We start from the raw sequence: 20591 nt of genomic DNA, 5'->3' as shown, positions 1-20591 counted from the left end.
TGTCAGAAACCATGCAAGTGTGTGTCTTTGTGTGTGTTTAGGATATTCCCATTACTCTTCATTCACTCAGATATACCTCCATTCCTTGGCTCCACCTATGAAGACCTTGACACAAGGACACCTGGAGACTAAGTTTATTTAAAAAAGCAATTTTACTGTAAACGTTAAAATGATAATTCAGAAAATTGGAAACCTCTTCAGAAAGATTCACTATGGGGACATATGCCCTAAAAGGTGAACAGTAAAACGTGGGAGGAATCTCTAATAAAAAAGACCAATATAAAAGGATACATAACGTATAATGCAACCAAGGACCTGTTTTATTTACATGAGAGGAACAACTAGGTTGAGCTGCTGCTGCTGAATGGATAAAATTTGAGACATAAAGTAAAATCAAAATGAACATGGAGTATTCTGTACCTGAGGTAGAAAAAGAATTAATGTTGCAGAAAATGTAATTTACTTTGATAAAAAGGACTGAGTCGGGACACTTGCTTTTGATTCTACTAAATGTGTCCGTGATTATGTGGGCAGCATGTGCAGTTGCCTTGAATATGATGACATCTCACTAAAAACAAATGTGGTTGGGATCAGGGAAGCTGAATTTGACAGTGTAAAAAATGAGAAAAACCACAGCTTCAGGGACTATAGTAAAACTATAGTAAGTCCCAGTTACATAAAGAATGGCTCAAATTGTTTCACGATTCTACTGACATGATTTTCCAGCTACAGCACTTCTGCTCAGTTCAACCTTGCAATATTCATAAAAACATATTTTGAGTGTGTTAGAAAGTCAGAGCCAAATCAGTAGCCATCAAATTTGCAAATCACCTCTGCACCTGTGTAATGAGAACAATTTGTGTTGAGTCATGGTGGAGTCCAAGTTTGCCCAGTGTGTCCTTCTCATAACCTGCTCTCTGCTCTGGAGCCTCTTCCAACTTCTGTAACTCCAGTTTCTCTCTTTCAGTTGTTTCTTTTTCTTCTCTCTATGGTGGGTTCTACACCAAAGCCATAAGTGCCTCCATTATAAAACTTAGAGTAAATGATGATTCTCTAGGCTCAAACAAGCGTGCCTTTAGCGCGCACACACACAAAAACACACAGACACAGATAAATTCAGACACAGCTTTCATAGCACCCCTTTCTTCTGAGCCTAGTGCTGTAACAGCCAACAGCTTGCCCAGCTCAAACTGCAATAATTACTCATTTTACAGCTTTCTCCAATTAACAGGCATGCTGCTGTCAATGAGCTCCATGCAGAAAATGAGGTCCAGTCTTCAAGGCCAGGGGGCTGCAGAGAGACTGGATCGCTCTGTCAGTATGGCACATGCTGTGGTGTGGTTGGCTGGCGGGCTGCAGTGTGTTTGTTTTGGAAAAAGACTTGAGCTTCTGCTAAATGCGCATAGATGGCGGTGGGCTTGTTGTGTGTGAGTGTGTGCAAAGCCAAGAAGCAGGCAGTGGGGGCTGCCATCAACCCCATCAGACCTCATATTCAGGCGCTCACACACAAAAAAAGCACACAGAATAAACATTAAAAGTAGGGACATACAGTACACACTGTGAACCCATGTCACATTGATCAGTCAGTGGTCCTACAGCTGTCAAAGCCACATTATACCAATGAAATGACAACAACTCTCATACTTCTTTTTCCCAAAACAGAATTTGTTCTAATCTGTTCCAGCAACAAAGCTGTGGGTTAGGAAACAGGTCCATATTTTTTTACTTCTCGGGGAGAACAAAGCAGTCTGTGCCTTCAGACGAACAGACTGAGTTATATTGGCCATTTGTATATATACAGGATGCTACTAATTTATAGAGAACCACTAGTGTCATACCATCTGGAGAAAATACCCACAGAAGCACGTTCACATTCACACACTTGGTATTAGGCTTCTTTATCTTGCTCATTACACTGTCTCAGGAAAGGATGTAGCAAAAGGATATTGAAGATTACAGTCAATTCTCTTAAAATAATATGATTAGATATTTTAACAAAAAACAGGTGAAGGTCAGTGTTTTTGCTTTTACTGAAAGTGGTGTGGTGACAGCTTAAACTGTGCAGGTATGGAAATAAAGCACACTCGATTTTCTATGATATGAATAAACATAGCTTAACTGTTTCTAGTTTAACAGTTTTGCCTTTGCTCGCTTTTCTTTCTTTCCTATTTTTCTCTTCCACGCTCTTTCTGACTCATTTACTTTACACCTGTCATCTTGTCGCTTTTTTCTTCTCTCTCTCTCACTCTCTCTCTCACCCCCCACCCGCACCTTCCTATCTCTCCTCCTTTATGGTCTATTGCAGTTACAGGTGCCAGTTACTCTTCGGCCAGAGCATCATTGGCCTACCTGGCTGCCAGTACGGAAGCAGTTGGATAATTTACTTTGCCTGCCAAAACTGAAGAAATAAAGAGTATTGTCTGTTGTAGCCACATCATATTCTGGAAATTAGGTAGGTTAACCAAACTGTCATCCGAAATGGGGGTTTCCAAGCTTGAAGTGATTATGGGTATTTTAATTTTATGATATACTTCTTGTGCCAGATGAGTCACTTTCAGATGATACAGTATGGGTCTCACTGTGACAAATTTTGCATTTGAATGCAAATTTACTTTTCAATTATTTAATTTCGAATAATTCAAACTAGGGCAGCACAGTGGTGGAGGGGTTAGTGCTTCTGCATCACAGCTTGAGGGTCCCAGGTTTGAATCCTCAGCCAACTGCGGCATTTTTGTGTGCAGTTTCTCCCCATGGTTGTGTGGGTTTCTTCCCACAATCCAATGACATGCATGCAAGGTTAAATGCTGACTCTAAATTGCCCATAGGTGTATAGAATGGTTCTCTGTCAGTGTCTGTCTTTCTGTGTTGGTCCTATGACAGACCGGGTGACAGACACTTCCCATCGAACAGCTTGGGTAGGCTCCAGCCCCCCTGTGACTCTGAACAGGATTAGCAGTTACAGATAATGGATGGATGGATAATTCAAACAAATAAAATGATCTACTTTTATGAATGCAAAGCATTAATAATAAACATTTGCCTTTACAATCACCTTCAAAGCCAATAGCAAAAAAAAAAAAGATAATGGGACTCCCAAAATCCTGTCTGCAATATCCTCAAATAGCCAGCACAGAATCAATTAATACTCACTGTTAATACTCACTCTTGCTTGACCATGCCTGAGGATGCCATTTCCAACTTCTTTACAGACATATTATATTCTAGTGTAGAACTGTTTGTGGTGAGCGAGTGCGGTGTAAAAATGGTGACCAAATGCTGCTTTGTTAACACTTTAAATCCGCAGTTTTAACGCTCTTTGGCTTTCCCTTCCTCTCACTTAGGCACAGTCTCACAGAGTCTAAGTTAATGTTAAACTCTCTTTTTAAGTTGCATTAAAAATCAAATCCATTTTACATGGTTTGTACTGGCAAGACATATTGTATGCATTACTGACTATAATGCTACTGCTGGATTTTAACCAAACAAAAGACTTAAGAATCAACTGGTCATGCGCTAATTTGCAAATTGTGTGTAGAGGTGTGAGCCTGTTTGGGCAGTGAGCCACCTTCCTTATTTTTGCCAAGGCCCTGGCACCTCCAGTGTCTGCCTGGTTGAAGCGGCCCCAACCCAACAGCATGTGGGAGGTGTTAGTCAACAAAACAAACAACACCCCCATCCTGTCCCCTGTCTAACACCTTGCCTCTCCTTATTACCATAACTGGCAGGGCTTCTTTATAATAGTTCTGGTGGAAATCATCACATTAGGCCTGATAACATTATCCTTCTGCTTGACTGGCCCAGTGCCAGTATAAAGAGGGGACACTGAGAGACACAGACAAGGTTAATAAAGGCAGATGGGCCACAGTCTGACTCTTTTACAGGTTGCTTAGGTAATATTTTTCTCACACTCAGGCAGGAGTTTAATCCCCTCTTTCATGGAAATTATCCCAACTGAAAGGGTCAAATGGTTGTAACAGAGGCATAAAACTCATGTTATTCTTCTCTGTGTGGTGTCACCCTATCGGTCTTGTCTACGTTGTAATATAATAATACAAATAAATAAAATGGTGTGGATAAGAAAGCCCACCCCCTCCTCAAAAAATAACCAAAAACACATCACTTAGGGCAGCAGAGAAGGGAAGGTCCACTGTAGTTGTCAGGATGAGAGACAGGTGACAGGTATGCTTTTTTATGGTGCTGTACTAAGCTAACCCTAGTATTTATGGTCAGCTTAGTACAGCTACATAAAAAAACATAAATGCAGAAAATTGAAAACATCCCTTTACGTCAAGAATCCCACCTTAAGCTATAATTCAAAATATTGAGTCTGGGCATTTACAGCAAACATAATTTTTAGAAGAAAGTGGGTAAAACTAGCAAACATTATCAGCTATTACGTTGTTCAAAATTGTCTGTGCTATACAGTCACAATAGGGAACACATAACAAGTAAAGATACCCACAGATAGTCAGGTGTAATCCTTTCATTGTATGGGCTGAATAGGAGTGAGGAAAAGGCAGAGACAATGATAGGAGCTGAGAAAAAAGAGAAATAACTACTCTATTCAGTTTGGTTGGACAAAAGCATGGAAATGCTTTTTTGTGAATCTATGTGTGTTTATAAATGAGCATCTACTGGTTACAAAGTTCTGATTTTAGAGAGGTCACTTAATGGTGGGTCCCCTGGCATCCACTGGACTGGAGTGAACAAACCAGATTAAAAATGTTCTCTGCCAAGTATAGCTACACTGGATGCAGATATCCTCAGTTCATGAGAAAAACACAAGAAAATGTGTTTTTCTCAAATAACCACAGGGATATGATATTCCATCCTAACCGACAATCTGAAACCCTTTACTGTTCCTTAGATGATATAAATTTGCCTTTTTCAACATGATGCATTTGTCATTAAACTGAGCACTTTAAATGTTGGCCTTGAGAAAGTGAAGTATTTATTAATAATGTCACTTTCTTTACATTTACAGTCTGTGCTGTAAATGAAATGAATGCTTATTTCTGCGTTGGCACATAAAGCACTCATGTCTGCAGCACGTCATGCCCCTGGTGCTCTATGTTTCTCATCTCAGGGGTCAAGGCCACAGTAAAGCTTAATTTAGCTTGGTCGCTCAAGACTCAAAACTGTTTTCCTTTGGCAAAAATGACCCATAATGGTTTGAAAAACATGTCGTGAGGCACAGCTGTCACATACACAACAATATCAAAGACTGCTGCACAGTGTGACTGGACACTTTGTTGGCATGAAAAACTACTTCTTTAAATAGGGCTGTCAGAAAAAAATGAACATTTCTACTTCTATAACTCATATACATCACTTCCTTTTAGTTTATCTTGTGCATTTTCCTGTCACTTGGTTCACAAAGATTGTCTTATTTATCCAATTGTTAAATAAAAGATATCACACAGACTGCACTATCTGTCACAACACATCAATGTACATAACTTTACCTGTTTGGTGACTCAAATCAAAGATGATATCTTCATAAATATTCGAAAACCCTAGGTTACCCAGCTATTGCCATAAAAGTGCAAACACGACGACAGCCAGATAATTTATCTTGATCCATATGTCTATCACTCAGCTGTTCAAAGCTTCTGCTATGTTTGTGGTGATGTTTACCTGCTTCTTGCCTTTCCTCCATTACCCAGGTATAACCATTTTTTTACCTGTGAGATCAACCTCAGATTTTCACTGCTGGGGCCGGTTCTGCTCCATTGGAGCATTTGAAGATGCTGTTGATGGATGAGAGAGCATTGGGTAATCACTTTGCCCTAAGATTTTCCACTGCCCGTCCGTTTTGAAGGAATGTTAATTTCTAAAGTCCCGATCACTGGTTCTTCATTAGGGGATTACAAGAAGAATAACTTAACAGTTATTTTAACATTTACAATACAATGACAAAATGTGCTGTTTATTTTTTATTGCAATTTCAATTATTATTTCAATAAAGGGAATCCAATAACAAGTATTTAGACAGATTTTCTGGAAATAAGAAATTAGATATGTGATATCTATTGGTTTTGATTTGTGAATCCCTGACATGAAACACAAGAAGCTATAGTTTCACCAAACCCTTAAAGCTACAGTACACAACAAAAGAGCACCAGTTGTTTCAATTCTTTAACAGACAGTACTCTCAAAGCACGTTTAAAGCCCAGCTGCTTTTCACTGTTGCAATCCTTTTAATAAAAATGTGTTTAATCTATAAACAAACTGAGGTCATTTGAATACTGGTTTCCTGTTGTGAAACTGAGGAAAAGAGACCAAATGCGAGTTTGTGCCGGTTTATTCAGGGCATGGACTGAAATGGCTGGTGGTGCATGTGGTGAACTTTCACTAATTGAAAGAGCAAAACGTCACCACTAATGCAGGAAGCTTGAAATCTCAGCATGCACTGAGGCAAAACTGAAGTGACTGGTATCGATCTTCACCACCCACATATGCCTACTGACATTACATTGACATTACAGTCATTTTCGGAAACAAAATCGCACGCTGAAATGGTATAGTGTCATTGTTTCCCCTTTTGATGATGTGTGGCATATTAAACTGCACAGAAGGAGGCTTGTCCTTGCTTTGGGTGTGCAAACCCTCTTTTTGGGGCTTTAATTGAGCATGACATTGTTCACCTGTACTTTACATTGTGAAACAAGACAGTAAAATACTAATTGGGCCTTTTATTCCATAAAGTATAACAACCTCAGGTGTGGACCAAATATTTATCTAAAATCACAAACATATCTGTACAACCGACAGGCTGCAGAAGCTTTTATTTGCCATAAAATATACTTCTTCGCACCCTCAAAGAGGCATCTTGAATATTAAATTTTGTCCTCTGGCTCCTTGACACTTCTGCTAGTAGGATATTGGAGATTTTTGGCACCAAAAGATGTCAGTGAGAAAGTTATCAGTTATCATGGCTCCCTGCTGTACGATCCAGCTCGAGTTACATCAATGCCATAAAGGCAAGTGTAACAATTGCCAGAAGTAGTGCCCCACTGGGATCAGCACTGTGCTGGAGTGTTTTGTGTTCAGCAATAACAATTATATTATGGGCAGACTCTATCTAAGGAGAAAATGGGGGAATCAGTGTGGGTCACATCAGAAATGCTACGCTATTTATATGTAAATTCTGTTGAACCAATCACACGGACTTAATACTATATGTAAGTTGTTCTGGTAGTGCTTGAATACATCTGTTGCATGTAATTCAGATAATAGCAACGTCTGTTTTATAAGAGTGGAAGTTACTTTACCTGCCTTAGTCCATCCTTGCTGTTCTGCATGATCCTCAGCGCATAGTTAGACCGTTGGCCTTTGCTGTTGAATTCAATGTGCCCTGTTAGACCTTCCAATTCTACCTATTCAAAAAAGAGACAACAACATGTTACAAGATGCCCTAAAAATTCATGTCTACCTCCGTCTAAGACTCAAGGGGCACTGGCTCAGTTACAGACTTTTTTTTAAGGATGTCAAATTTTGAATTAAATATGAAAACAATGCTTTAATTGCAATGTCTTAATATAACAATATAATAGAAGAATGTTCTCCTCCTCTGAGAGAGAACGACAAACAGTTTGATGTCAAACACATGTCACATTTAAGCATTAGATAGCACAGTCACGGCCATTTCTCCCTAACAGGAAAAACACGTGGTATTTACTGACAGCTCATCTTTATCTCTCTTCCCCCATTGTCCCTCAGTATAATGTACAAACGAGATAAACTGACCTACTGGCTAGGATATATAGCTATAAAGGGAGCACAGACTACACATTATTATCTGCTGTCAGTGCAAATATCTAGGCTATAGAATTACTAATTAACGTGTAGAAAGGGTGGTAATAAAATTCTCAACAAGCATATACAACAAGGCTATTTGACATTATTTAGTGCTACTGCTATTTATTATTGCTACTCCTCTAGGTGTTGGTAGTGGGAGATTCAGAAAACAGAAGAAAAGAAATTTGCTAAGGTAATTGGCTGAGGTCAGCGCCTGCATATTTAGTGCAGCATATGTTTCATGTGTCACGGCCCCACTGATATAGCTTTAAATCCAAATTAAGTGTAAAAGAGCTGTAAAAGGTATGAGTGAGTATATGGGTCACTGAGTCTCGGGAGAAGTGTTGATTTAACAGAAGAGATGCGGAAGAGTGAGAGCCTTGGACTTCTGAAGAGGGTTTCTCAGCAGTCAGGCCAGTGGATCTGAGATTGATAAAAGAGTGTGTTTGTGGAAAGATGACAGAGGAACTAGCCCACAGGAAGAACAATCTCACACATTAGATTGGGGTTGTTGACTGTTAACCCTCTGCATTTGAAAGTAGACTTTGTATTTTGAGCTGAAAGTTTCTGTTCCAATAAAAACCTGAATTAAGATATGAAGCTTTTTTGGCACAACACCAAGAGAACGTGTGAGCTGGCCGGACTGAGCTGGCAAACAGCCGACACTGGAACAGAGCCGACACAATCACAGAGGATGGCAGAGTGGAACTCATGGCTTGGTGATAGCGTGGGACCACTTCTCAGGAGACACCGAGTCGGAAAGCCATTGCTGGATGATGGAAGCAAACAGCAGTACAGTAGCTCTGAACTCAGTTGAGCGGCACCACTCGGCTTGTGACAGTTCAAATAATTGGTCATTCTGATAGTCATGTACGGGTGCTTTGGCTGATAATGTCCCATAAACAACAGAGTAAACTTTTGAGCAAAGTAATCAGTGTTATCAGAGCCAAGGTGCTGTGATAACATTCCATAAACACGTTTGTGTTTTTATTTATTTTGTTTTCTGACAAGGGAAGAGGAGAAAGAAACTGTATAAGTAAGATGATGTTATATAGTGAATCCCGGTGAGATATTAATTACTGCCTTATGTGTTAGTGAATTAGCAGTATTAGAGTAGCTGGCAGACAAACGACTGTTAGCTTCTGATAAAACCAGATTGCTGTTTCCCCGTTTCCAGTTAACGCTAAGCTAACCAGGTGTTTCATATTTACTGTAGGCTACAGACAGGTAAGGCATCAGTTTTCTCATTTAACTCCCAAAAACAAATAACCCTACTTCTCAAAACTATTCCTTTATGGTATAGAGGGGCCAATCCCCTCACCTAATTTTATTACAACCAGCAGGGGCAATCTTACCATCCTCAGGTAATTCATGAGACTAGTGCCATGCTCCCAGATCTTTGAGGACTTGCAGGAGAGCTGAGTGGCACCAACATTCTGGCTGCGGTTCAGCTCCTGGACTGCCGCCACCACCGCGTATACCGCATCAAAAAGCAGAGCTGAAGAGAGCTGCAGAGGGAGAGAAAGGGAAGCAGGTGAATACATTATGCATTTACACACTCACACACACAAACACACACACACAGAAACACATGCACACACAGCTGCAAAAACTCAAACTGCACAAACTGCGTGTACCATGTCAGTGGTTAGCTGTCAGTGAGGGGTTAACCCATCCCTTGAGTGACAGTGAGATTATTCCATTATATCATTAGAAAGACTCTGATCTGCTGACAGCATTGAAACAAACCTCTCTCTCTCCATCTCTCGAAGAGACTCTGTCCTGCCTACTCTTATCCCCAGTGAAACTGGCACACCCTGACCATTCCAATTACCGCCTGCCTCTCTCAGTGAGAGCCAGAAAACAGTGGGAGAGGCAGCTTTTCCTCTCATCTCTCCTGTACAAACAGCCTCATCATCACTACCACTGCATCCTGCTATGTACATTTGATTAAAATGCATGAGCCCCTGCATTAGATGGTAGGGGTGAGTCTAAGAATCACTGCTGTACATCTGTGTAATTGAAGTAGAGATGAAATGGCCCTGATGTTTTGTGGTTTACTGAGAGACTGGGCTGAGAGAGACTGTGATGCATAGTAAAATTTAGAGATCAAAGAGAACTACAATAGGCCATTAAACGGGATAACTCTGATGTATTACAAGCTGAATTGGCTAACACAATTAGTGGATTGCACATTAAGAGCAATATGGTGTACAAACACAGCCCATGGAGGCATTACAACCACATGTCGATTCGATTTAGGTTTGACATAATAAAATAATGTCTTGGTTTTGGAAAAAGACAAAGTCAAATACATAAATCAGAATTAAAAGGTGTTACAACCAAATTTCTTATTACATTATACTTCCTGCTAAAATCTGCAGTGTGAGGCTAATAATGTCATGGCATTTCCTCAACCTTAATTAAACTCCGGAAGTCTCTCTTTCTTGCCATTTCTATCTTTGGTCATTATTTTCCTCCGTTAGCACTTGAAGTACAGTAGATAGGGTCAGCAGGTTAATATTATATGATTTGCACAACAGGCCTGGACCTTTTGTCTTGGAATAATTTCTAAATAGAGGTTGCTTGTGTGAACCAAGATGTTGAAATCAGTGGTTTGTGCTTGAGACCCACTGTCTCAGCTGATCATATGCCGATATGCACTGAAAAATCCTTAATAATACAAAAAACACAAGTGCAATTGTAAATAAGAAAACAACACAAACAACTTACTATGTTAGGTCTCACACTTTAAACATGGAACTATGCAAGAGATGTTTGTAGTCTAGTTCACAGATGTTTTTTGACAGGTTTTCATAAACATATGTGATCTATACATCACCTCTGTCCCCTTATAACCCCTGGTAGTGTTTGATGTTCTGTTCCACAAAAATAGCCACATCTGTTTCTAGTCTCAGATAAAGATTACCTGTGTATCAGTGTGGGTAATTTGCCTGATTCTAAGTTGAGAATATAAACATCATCAGAGAATTCCAAGGTATTTAAAGGCAGCAAGATCTCTCTTTCAATAATTTGTGAAACCTTCTTTTTCTATGAACATGTAGAGATCACTTGTAAGCATTTGCTCTATACAGTATATGAGCCCCACAGTAACATTTCCTCCAGACCTAATTACTGTTAATGAAAAGACAGCATATTATCTATGTGCATGTTGAAATGAGTTACTTTCATGCTTTGCTGTCATCAGCCTTTATTCTCTGTAGTTATTAGCGAATTAGTCACAAGTTGTAATTGCCACATGCTCAGAAATATCTGTGTGCCCTATTATGCAAAGGATACCGATTTTTTCATGCACTGTTTGAACTGCTCTGAACCCTATATACCCCTGTACACACACACACACACACACACACACACACCATTTAAGAAATTGAAGAGTAAGTTTCTCCATCTCTGAAAGCAAGAATTAAATCTAATAATAAGTGGCGTTCTTCTTGTTACTTGCACACATTTTTATGAGTGACACTTCAGGACAAATGGGTGAGAGTGCTTAGCCTTGAGAGTGATTATTGGAGTGTCAGATAATCCCCGTAAATTTTGGTCTCATAAACACGAGTCATTTGCAAATAGATAGCAACCATTGCATTTATGCAGGTCATTTACAACATTTTGTTTGCAGAATCTGATGTAGAAAAGTCAGATAAGCGTATCTCAGAATATGAGAAGTAGTGTTGTGATGAAAATACATAATGACCTTGCATGAGGCCCATTATTTCTGTCTTGTTTGGTTGGCTCAACTGTAAAAAAGTGTTGAGCCAGGATGATGCTTAAATTATCTCTTTATTCAAGACTTAAAATACAAACTTTGAAAACTCTTTAGAGATTCATCATTAGTCATTAAGAACAACTTGTCATTTTGTTTTCACTCATTTAAATGTGCACAGCACACTATTTGAAATGTTAGGATGCAGGCAGTGGGTGATTTAAAGGTGCTGTGGATGAAGACACGCATTTGCTTTGCATTTCTCCTAAAACAAATTTAACAAGGAAGATACCATTATAAATGTAATAAGGAATTTGCCAAATGCTGCTAATGAGCAGTCTGGGAAACAACAATAACCTACAGCTACACCTACAATTACAGCAGTTAACTGGATAAATGTCATCGTTGTGTCATGGCATTTAAGGGAGTTTAGTGTTCGGGTAGGTGATACTAAGATTCAGCATTGTCGGAAGGTCATGTTTAGACCAAAAATTAAAGTAAGTATGTTCATCATTTATTCTTACATGGGTAACTTTGCTCCACTGTGTGTGTGAAATTATGTGTTTGGTTGTTGTGTTGCACTAACTGGGGTGCCAGCGAAGGGTGCGTGATCACAGTTCTCTTGCCAAGAGCGGTTGAGGCTTAGCACAAAATCCTGGAAGAAGGGATGAGTTTTGTTGAAAACTGAAAAACCGACTATGTTAACTCGTTGGTCCACCACATCATCCAGTCGTAGTAAAGAGAATTCCTGTGTGACAAAATCAAAGAGAGACAGGAAAAAATAGAGAACGAGATTATTTGGTGACAGTGACAACATCAAATGCTGCTTGATTGACACCAAAAAGCTGCAGCAATTTGTTCATTCTCACCATTTAGATACACGTCAATGCACAAAATCATGCTTTTCTCACTGACCGCAGACATTTTTTGAAATGCAGGTCATTGTATAAAAACTGGGTTGCAATGCCAAGGGGCCAGAATTACACAGACACAGAAAGAAAGAGTCACAGACAGACTGTGGTCAGGAAATGGTGGAAAAATGAGAACACTGAGACTGATAGATAATTGAGAAAGTGAGATAGAAATCCATAGCATATTAAAATGATCTGAGATGGGAGGAGAGTGAAACACAGGTATTTATTATTGGTTTCTTTGCTCCAGGGACAAACTGTTTTTTCTCCATCTTTGGAACAGCAGACGGGGGACAGGCAGAGATAGAGATGAGAAAAAGCAAGACAGAGAGGATGCAGGGGTGTGACGGGGGATGGACGTCTCCTGAAGGTTAATAGAGGTGTCAGCATCCAGTCCCCCCTCAGGTGGCAGCCTTTGCTTGGCAGACCATTTGTGCCATCTAGGTTATGACAGCCAGACCAAGCCCAGTCTAACCATCTGTCTGTCTGTCACCGAGGCCTCTGAAGATAAGAGGGGTTGGAGGGCATCGAGAGTTGTAGCGGTGAGACTGGACAGAAAATATAATGGGACAATATACAATAATATGGGAAAACTAAGTAAAAGAGTTAGCTGTATAGTATTAAATCAAAAAACTATCAATGTAAAGCCTTGTGTGCGGTACAAGCCCCAAGGATTAGGAAAAATCTAAAAAAATAGAACAAACTAAATAAAAAAAATAAAAAACAAAAATTTTGATTGGCTCCTGATATCAAAGCTTACAAAGTCTGAGGCATAGCTATGTCACAACAGAAAAATGAAAAACAAAAAATGTCCTTTTTCATCTGTAAGAGGAAAATGGATGAGAAGGGATTAAGCAAATCAGATAATGGACCTTCAGACAAAAACAGTGAATAGGTCAGTGAATTAAATAACTGAGAAGAAGGAAAGTGGAAAAAGCTCTTAGGCCAAAAAGAGATCTAGCATGAGTCACTCCACTGCGCAGACACCAGTGGGTGATTTTACTGATACAGACTCAGTGCAAAGCAGAAGGAAGCAGGGTTTTTGAGTAGGAACCCTATTATCTCCAGTGCCAACCTCCTAGAAACCTGGATTTCCCAGATGTTTAGTTATACTGGTGTGCAGCCGGGCACATCTGTTGCATGTTTAAAGAAGCTATTCTGATAGATTCTCTCATATATTCCAGCTTAGTGTGGAAAAGGCTTATAAGTGCTCAAGATGAGCTATAGGACATAAGAACGAGAGGTAGAGGAGGGAGGGGGAGTAAGGAAGCTGCAAAGATATGTATGAGATACATGTTACAGTATATATAATCCCTAGTTTTGACTTACACAAACGTGCATTCTGTACTAGATAAACAGAACAATACAGACCAAAGATTTGTTTCAAAGTTAAAAAGAAATTGTGAGGTTGCAAGTCTGAAAAACTTGCAGGCTGAAAAACACTGGTAAGACTTTAGTGTCAGTTTTAAGTATCCCGATTAGAGGCAGAAAAGAACAGTGAAACACATTTCATGAGAATAGATACTGCTTGATTGGAAAATTAAGCACTGGAATCTGAGGGCTGCTAGCTGCTCTTGAACCTCAATACTCTTAATGACTAGGATAATTGTCAACTGGTCTTGTTAAAGAAGAGGCCGTCTGGTCTTTGTGACTATTCTATTGAATTTGAAAAACATAATTTAGGGAAATTAATACATTGGCTCTCTTGATTCAGCACTTAATTTTGGATATAGACAATTTAAAAACATCTAATTGCAGTTATATAACTAAATATACAGTATAGTTAAGTCTGGATGAAGAAGTGAGCTGAGAAGGAATATATGTTTCTCAGCAAAGGTACCAGGTAAAAAGTCAAATTCCACAATATCCTTTATTTATTTTTTAAATCATAGCATAAAGTAATGGCCATAATGTTACTGACTTGTGTGCATTACATTAACCACAGTGGCTTTTTTTATAGTCTTCTTGTATCTTTAGTTGTCCCTTGTGGGGCCTCATAACCCTTTTGGGACTGGCCATATAATTACTGGCTAAGTGTACTCTAATAGATCATTAAAGGCAGAGCTGTGCAAACGAGCCTATCATTAAGCATGCCCCTCAAGGGTACCCGTATGTATGCATGTGCGTTTATGCACACACACAAACACAAACCGGAGAGTGCGTGTGCATGCCCGCACGCCCTGGAAAATGAATACTCTATAAATGAGCAACACATGCAAAGACTCATTGAAGACCAAGGTCACAAAAATATCCCCGGGCTATATCTGAAGAAAAGTAATGCCCTGCATTCGTGGGCTTTGAGGGCACAGGCACAGGCACAGACGTATATTCAAATTCAAATACACAAGTGCACATTCACACAAACACAGCCTCAACCTCTCCACATGAGCAATTATGCTCCCTTGCATACTAAATGGGTAGTGTGAAATGGACAGTGCTTGGTGGAGGACAGTTGGTTCCTAGCAGTGGGGGAATAAAAAAGACAGAGTTGGAGGGTAGAAGAGAGCAGTTGAGAAACCAACTGTCACCACTGAAAGGGCGAAAAGGGCGGAGGAGCAGAATGATGATGAGGAGGACGGAGAGAGACAAAGAGGGAGAGAGCTAGAGGTTGAACCAGTGGACGGAGAAGAAGGTGAGAGATTAGTTGGCACAACGGCGAGCTTACAAAGCAGTGGGGGAGAAAGGGAAAGCGACAGAGCGAAGATGAGAGGGGACGGGAGTGTGGGAGAGTGCAAGGGAATGACAGCCTGGCTGAGGGCCCCCGACACCGGCTGTCACCTGGAGATCAATCAGCAGCCGGGACCTGAGCCAGCCAACCAAAAACTGTTGCTTCCCCTCTTCAATTCTTGTCCTTTTCCACCTAAAAACATCACAATCTGAAAGTCTATGTCTGATCTATGGCTCCTATTGCCTATTTAATCCCGTCAATGTCTCTGTTGAAATGGATTGTAATGTTATATCTTTTAACTTTCAATCATTTTTCTACTTTTTTCTTCATTTCTACACAAAATTGGACCATTAATACTGTACATAACCACATGTACACAACAGGACGAATGTGTGAGCACATGGTGTTTGTTATGATGCTGTCAGCTTGAGCAGTGAATAATGAGATCCCAGAAGGACTGATGCTGCTGATAGTGGGATACCCTGTCATGAACCCTACTCCTCCACTCCCTACGCAGCCTTTACTTATCTACACAAATACTGTACACCAACAAATTCCTTTGCAGTGGTATAAGCCTCTATACATCCAGGACCCTTAAACAGGACATTTAAAATGAGGCTAAACCTCTTTAGACCAGCCTCTTTTAGCTCTTCTCTTTGTCCACTTATCTCATCTGTCTAAATAGACAGAAATACAGAGACACTAGTGATTCTGTAGGCTTAAAGGACGTCCACAATGCAACATCCTGTGAGCTAAACTCAGATATCTCCACCAGAAACTTCTTTCGATGGATAAGCCCTTCAAATGCAAGTCAGGGTGTATTGAGAGTTTTGTAAGGTGTATGCATGCTGTGTGAGGAATATTAGAGTGCTCACCTCAGACTCTCACGGATTGCATATTGTGAATAAGAATAGTCTCAGTGTTTCATTGAGGCAGAGCCATCTGAACTTTGGTCCATTTCAAGTTATGTTCTATTACAACCAGTGGAGTTTCTGGAAGTTGACAAGTGGATGGGTAATAAGTTTTATACAAGAATATGAGTCACATGAATCAGAATGATTAATTTAAGGTGAACATTCAGTGACTGATAAGGGTAATTTTTACTGTTGCACAAGGAAGTGCAATGTAATAAACAGAAGTAAGGTATAGGCAGTAATAAATCATTTTTGGGACTTGCGAGTGCACCAAGCTGTAAATAACACACTGAAATGATCATTAACATTATACATTTATTTCCTTAAATTTTTGTGCCAAATGTGTTAGTAAAAGGAGCAAAATGAGTCAAAAAATGTTCTTGTCCAACTGAGGAAGTACTATTTTCACTTTGCCTCTAACCCTGTTTTGTTCTCCAATAATTCTTGAGGGAAATGTCCATTAGCTAAATACAGCTGAATAGTTTGTTCTGCTGTGTTTAACAGGTAGTTGCAAAGTTTTGCCAGGCAGGTAACATACCGTGGGTCTATTAGTTTAACTGCCACTGGAAATTAGGCTGATGAGAGCACTTAGATAGAGCAGAATTGCAAAGTTGAGGGCCACAAAGCCGGGAAGATTCTAAAAAGATGATGATTAACATGATGATAAAAAGCCCAGTGCATCTGGTGGCAGCTGCAAAGTTAGGTTTTTAAAAAGGCTTGTCAGTACAATGCACCTCTTTCACATTATACACTCAAGCTGTAGTTACCTGATTCACTGTAATATAGGAATGTTAACTGGTGCAGCCTAAATGAGACAGAGTCATGGCATTTAGGTTGCTTCATCCTCAGATAGTAAAGATATTATTTTTGCTCTGTAAATGTGCCCTAGATAGAGACATAGCCATCAGTGGTGATAATCATCACAGGCAATTTGAAAAAGAAAGAAAACACATCTCTATTTCCTATTTGTCAAGGCATACAGTGTGTGAAAAACAGACACCCCCCCAGTAGTCTATGATTAAATAACAGTTTTTGTAAATTGCATATTGATTTTCCTAATGATAAAACACAAATTAATGACATGCCCCCTTTTATACTGGGGGAAGGGAAGCAGCCTGAAACCTTTAGGCCTGAGTCTGGTCTTCACTCTGTAATGAAATCTATTTCTTGAGGCACACTGATTATTCTCTAATAGGTGAAATGTTCACGCAGTGTTTTTGGCAATAAGTCATTTCATGCTTGTATCAATTGCCATGTAAATTCAGGTTGAGCTCTAAAGCCTCCTGCAGCTTCTTAATTACAGTGTTCTCAGTGAGCGTGGGATGGGAGAAGAGGAGGAGGCGAGAGGGAGCATTACCAAATGTCATGCCTAGAGACTTGTTATGAACCTGGGATGTAACAGCAAAATTGGATAAATGATTTACTAGATTCTATGTTCATAAAATTCCACACAATTGTCTATTGCAGCTGGACACGGAAACTGTAACTGCCGATCCTCCAATTTCCCTTTAGTTTGCTGTACTCTATGTGCTTGGATTGAACATAATTCTTTCTCTTGCATTGGTCACTAACCTGTTATTTATATCATCAATAGTGGTCAGCAACATATACAGTACATCCCAACATGGCATTCTTAGTTTGAAACGTTAGCTTTGTTACAAAGCCTTTAACAGTTCCATACATCAGGACAATCTGGCAGTATCCCCTCTGAGTGCTGAAAACAAATGACAAGTTTTATTGCATTATTCATTGAATTATGTCTGACCTGCAACAGTCACAGCCTATTTGTGAGGGAGAGACCTTATGCCCAGAGTAATTTATGGGCTGGTGGAGGCCAAAAACACCATGAATATTGCAGACCCTAGCATATGTTTGGAATCCGAAACAGTGTTTCTTTTTCAGTGAGCTATTCATTCAACTCCCAGCAGTATTTTATGAACACAACATAACAGCTGAAAGCACAGAAAGCAAATGAAATTTCAAACAAGGAAAAACTTTCATGTCTTGAAATAACTTATGAAAGTGTCTTTCAATTGAAAAGCTTTGCATACAGACACTAGACACAGAAAATCGGTCGTAGCATTAGGATCGAGTAGGTGTCTGAAAAGCTCACCAAAAGATGCAGAGGGAGTAGCAGCAGACACTCCATCTAAACTCTGCTCTCAATGAAGCCCTGAGTTTTTCACATGAGCCACCTGAGTATTTCTCATCAAAACCAGGTAACCCATCAGCTTTGAGACCAAATGTTCTTATGTCCGTTGGACGACTGCAGAAAAGAAAACAATATGTGCAGGAAAAAATCTGTATGGCTTAAGCAGTTATGCTCACTGCATTGGATGATGCGCACGCAACCCGTTACATCACGGCTGAGCCAGAAACATTTACACTCACGCTTGAGGTGCTCTTCACTGGCTGCAATATTCTCCTAAAGAATAGGTGTCGCTACTGAAAAAAAACAAAAGCACATGGTTTGATAATAGCAACAGAATAAGTGATCTACAGAACCTATGTTCTGTAAAACATTGAGATCATGTTGCTATGTCGGTAAAAACGAATACTGCATGCTCTTTCATGTGGGTCCTTGTGTTCCACATTTGTAGGTAGTCATACAAATGCAGTGATAAACCCACTCACACATTCTTGCCTCCAGCTCATTCATTTCTTACTGTTTCAGTCCTGTGCTGCACTTGCCGGGTTCCAAGAATCGGGAGGTGGACAACAAGCTGAAAAGGCACCAATGCGCACCTTGTGTCAGCAGTTGTGACATCAATTAATGTGTGTTCATGTCGCCCCACTGGGGCAAGAATGTCGAGTATAAACCAAGCTTTAAAAATCACGTGTTGCTTCTCTTGTTCACGTTTTTTTCGCATTATTTACCTGTGCTTTTATTTGTGGAGTTGTACAATTTCAGTCTGACAGAGATGCAAAAAGAAAGCAGTCGACAGGATTTCAGGCTCCCTGATCAAAACAAACTCAAACCACTGTTAATCTATGCTGACTAGCTACTAGAATTTCAGCCTTGCTGGCTCAGATCTGTAGTTGGTGAATTGACAGTGACATGGGCTCACTGTGCTCTTTTGTACCAAAAAGAAGGAAATGTTGCTGCCTCTTTCACATTTCATTTTGAAGGACCATTTTGTTTTTGTTTTTCCACTTAATTTTCTGCCTCGTCATATTACATAGTAATCCTTGGCTTTAATGCAGGATATGTTAGTAATCCCATGTACCTGCCTTCAGTCCTCAGTGGCCTATCATTGTGAACGCTTTTTAGTGGTTCTTTAAAATGTTTTTGTTTCACTTTGCTTATAGTTTCTTATAGAGAGCTTTTCTTCGCGGGTTCTCTTCTTCATTTCTTCATCTTCATTTGCCTGATTTTCTTTCAGAGAGAATGTGAGTGTATTCCTCCAAATTCTTTTTGCTGCTCTCAGCCCAGTCAAAAATGCAGCCAATTCTGCAACCAATTTAATTGGATCAGCAGGGTGTTCTGCATTGTGATGGGAATGAAAGCCGTTAAGCATACAGTATACGCAGCCATCATAAACAGCCTAAAATCCTGAAATTAAAGCCATCTGTTAGGGAAACACTATCATATTGTGACAGCAATCCAGATAGGCTAAATTCCCATATCATCTGGAGCACAGAAACTTAAGATAATGAACTTCACAGTAGAAGTGCTACTTCATTAACCTAATAAGCATTAATTTGAAGTCTCATTGTCAGAAGTCTTTTTAAAGATCTAATGAAAGTGTTACAATTTAATAATAAACCTCACCTGTATGTACCAGAGAACATCAAAGAGAAACTATAGAGGCAAATGGCTTGTTTTAAAGTTCCCCACTAATCCTGATAGGACACGAACAGCATAGCAATCAGCTTGATCAAACTTGCTGTCTGGGTTTCTTTGTCTAGGCAGAGTGTTAATCAGAATGCAATAACAGTTTTTTGTTTCATCAAAACAAAAGCTCAATCAGGCTGATTAAAACAGCAAAGAGTTGCACATCATGTTTCCTCCAAATGTCACCATTAACTTACTGGTAGAGTAGGTGCTAGATACATAGTGTCAAAGAAGGTTACATGTGGACTTAAAAAGGCATGAAAATGCAGATTTGAAGTGAAAACGTTTTGGCGGCTAGTTAAGGGGCCCAAAACATCAGGTTCAAGGGGAGGGTGGAGGTTATAGTTTAAAAGAATGCTAGTTCTTTTATGCAGGGGCTGAAGTGGCCAAACTGGGGCATAGGCTCAAAACTAGGTGGCACATGTGGAACAGAATATTAATAGACTAATTGTGTGTTTCTAAAGTCTTTGTTCAGAGTAAAATTAGATAACATATGAAACCTCTGTAAATGCAAAATAATAACATTTTATCTTTTTATAATGATAGTGATTTATTTCAGCTTCAGATTTGTTCAGTTCCCACTCTGTGTGTAAATGCAAAGTGTCTGCTTCCACAGTGATAGTGGCATTTTAGAAGCATAATGTGAGAAATTCCCACTTAACAGAAGCACTTGCTACAAAGTAAGGTCTTCAAAACATTTCACATGGAGTGGTGTAACAAACTGTAGTAAAATTAATTC

At 39.6% G+C, this 20591-nt stretch overlaps 1 protein-coding gene across 4 annotated transcripts in view; it reads right to left on the bottom strand.

Annotated features, from left to right (window-relative positions):
- The window catches only part of grik4 (glutamate receptor, ionotropic, kainate 4), a 262717-nt gene that overhangs the window by 37015 nt on the left and 205111 nt on the right, over window positions 1-20591 (bottom strand). For all 4 annotated transcript variants that reach the window (XM_067508672.1, XM_067508671.1, XM_067508670.1 and 1 more), the window contains 3 exons: window positions 12111-12272; window positions 9156-9308; window positions 7275-7379 (listed from right to left, as the gene is read on the bottom strand). In XM_067508672.1, the coding sequence (XP_067364773.1) occupies window positions 7275-7379; window positions 9156-9308; window positions 12111-12272 (420 nt within the window). The remainder of the gene's footprint in view (window positions 1-7274; window positions 7380-9155; window positions 9309-12110; window positions 12273-20591) is intronic.

This window comes from Channa argus, chromosome 6 (genome assembly GCF_033026475.1).
Source record: "Channa argus isolate prfri chromosome 6, Channa argus male v1.0, whole genome shotgun sequence".
Taxonomy (NCBI): Eukaryota; Metazoa; Chordata; class Actinopteri; order Anabantiformes; family Channidae; genus Channa; species Channa argus.
The sequence above is the reverse complement of the archived record's forward strand: the minus strand, read 5'-3'. Positions and strand labels throughout refer to the sequence as shown.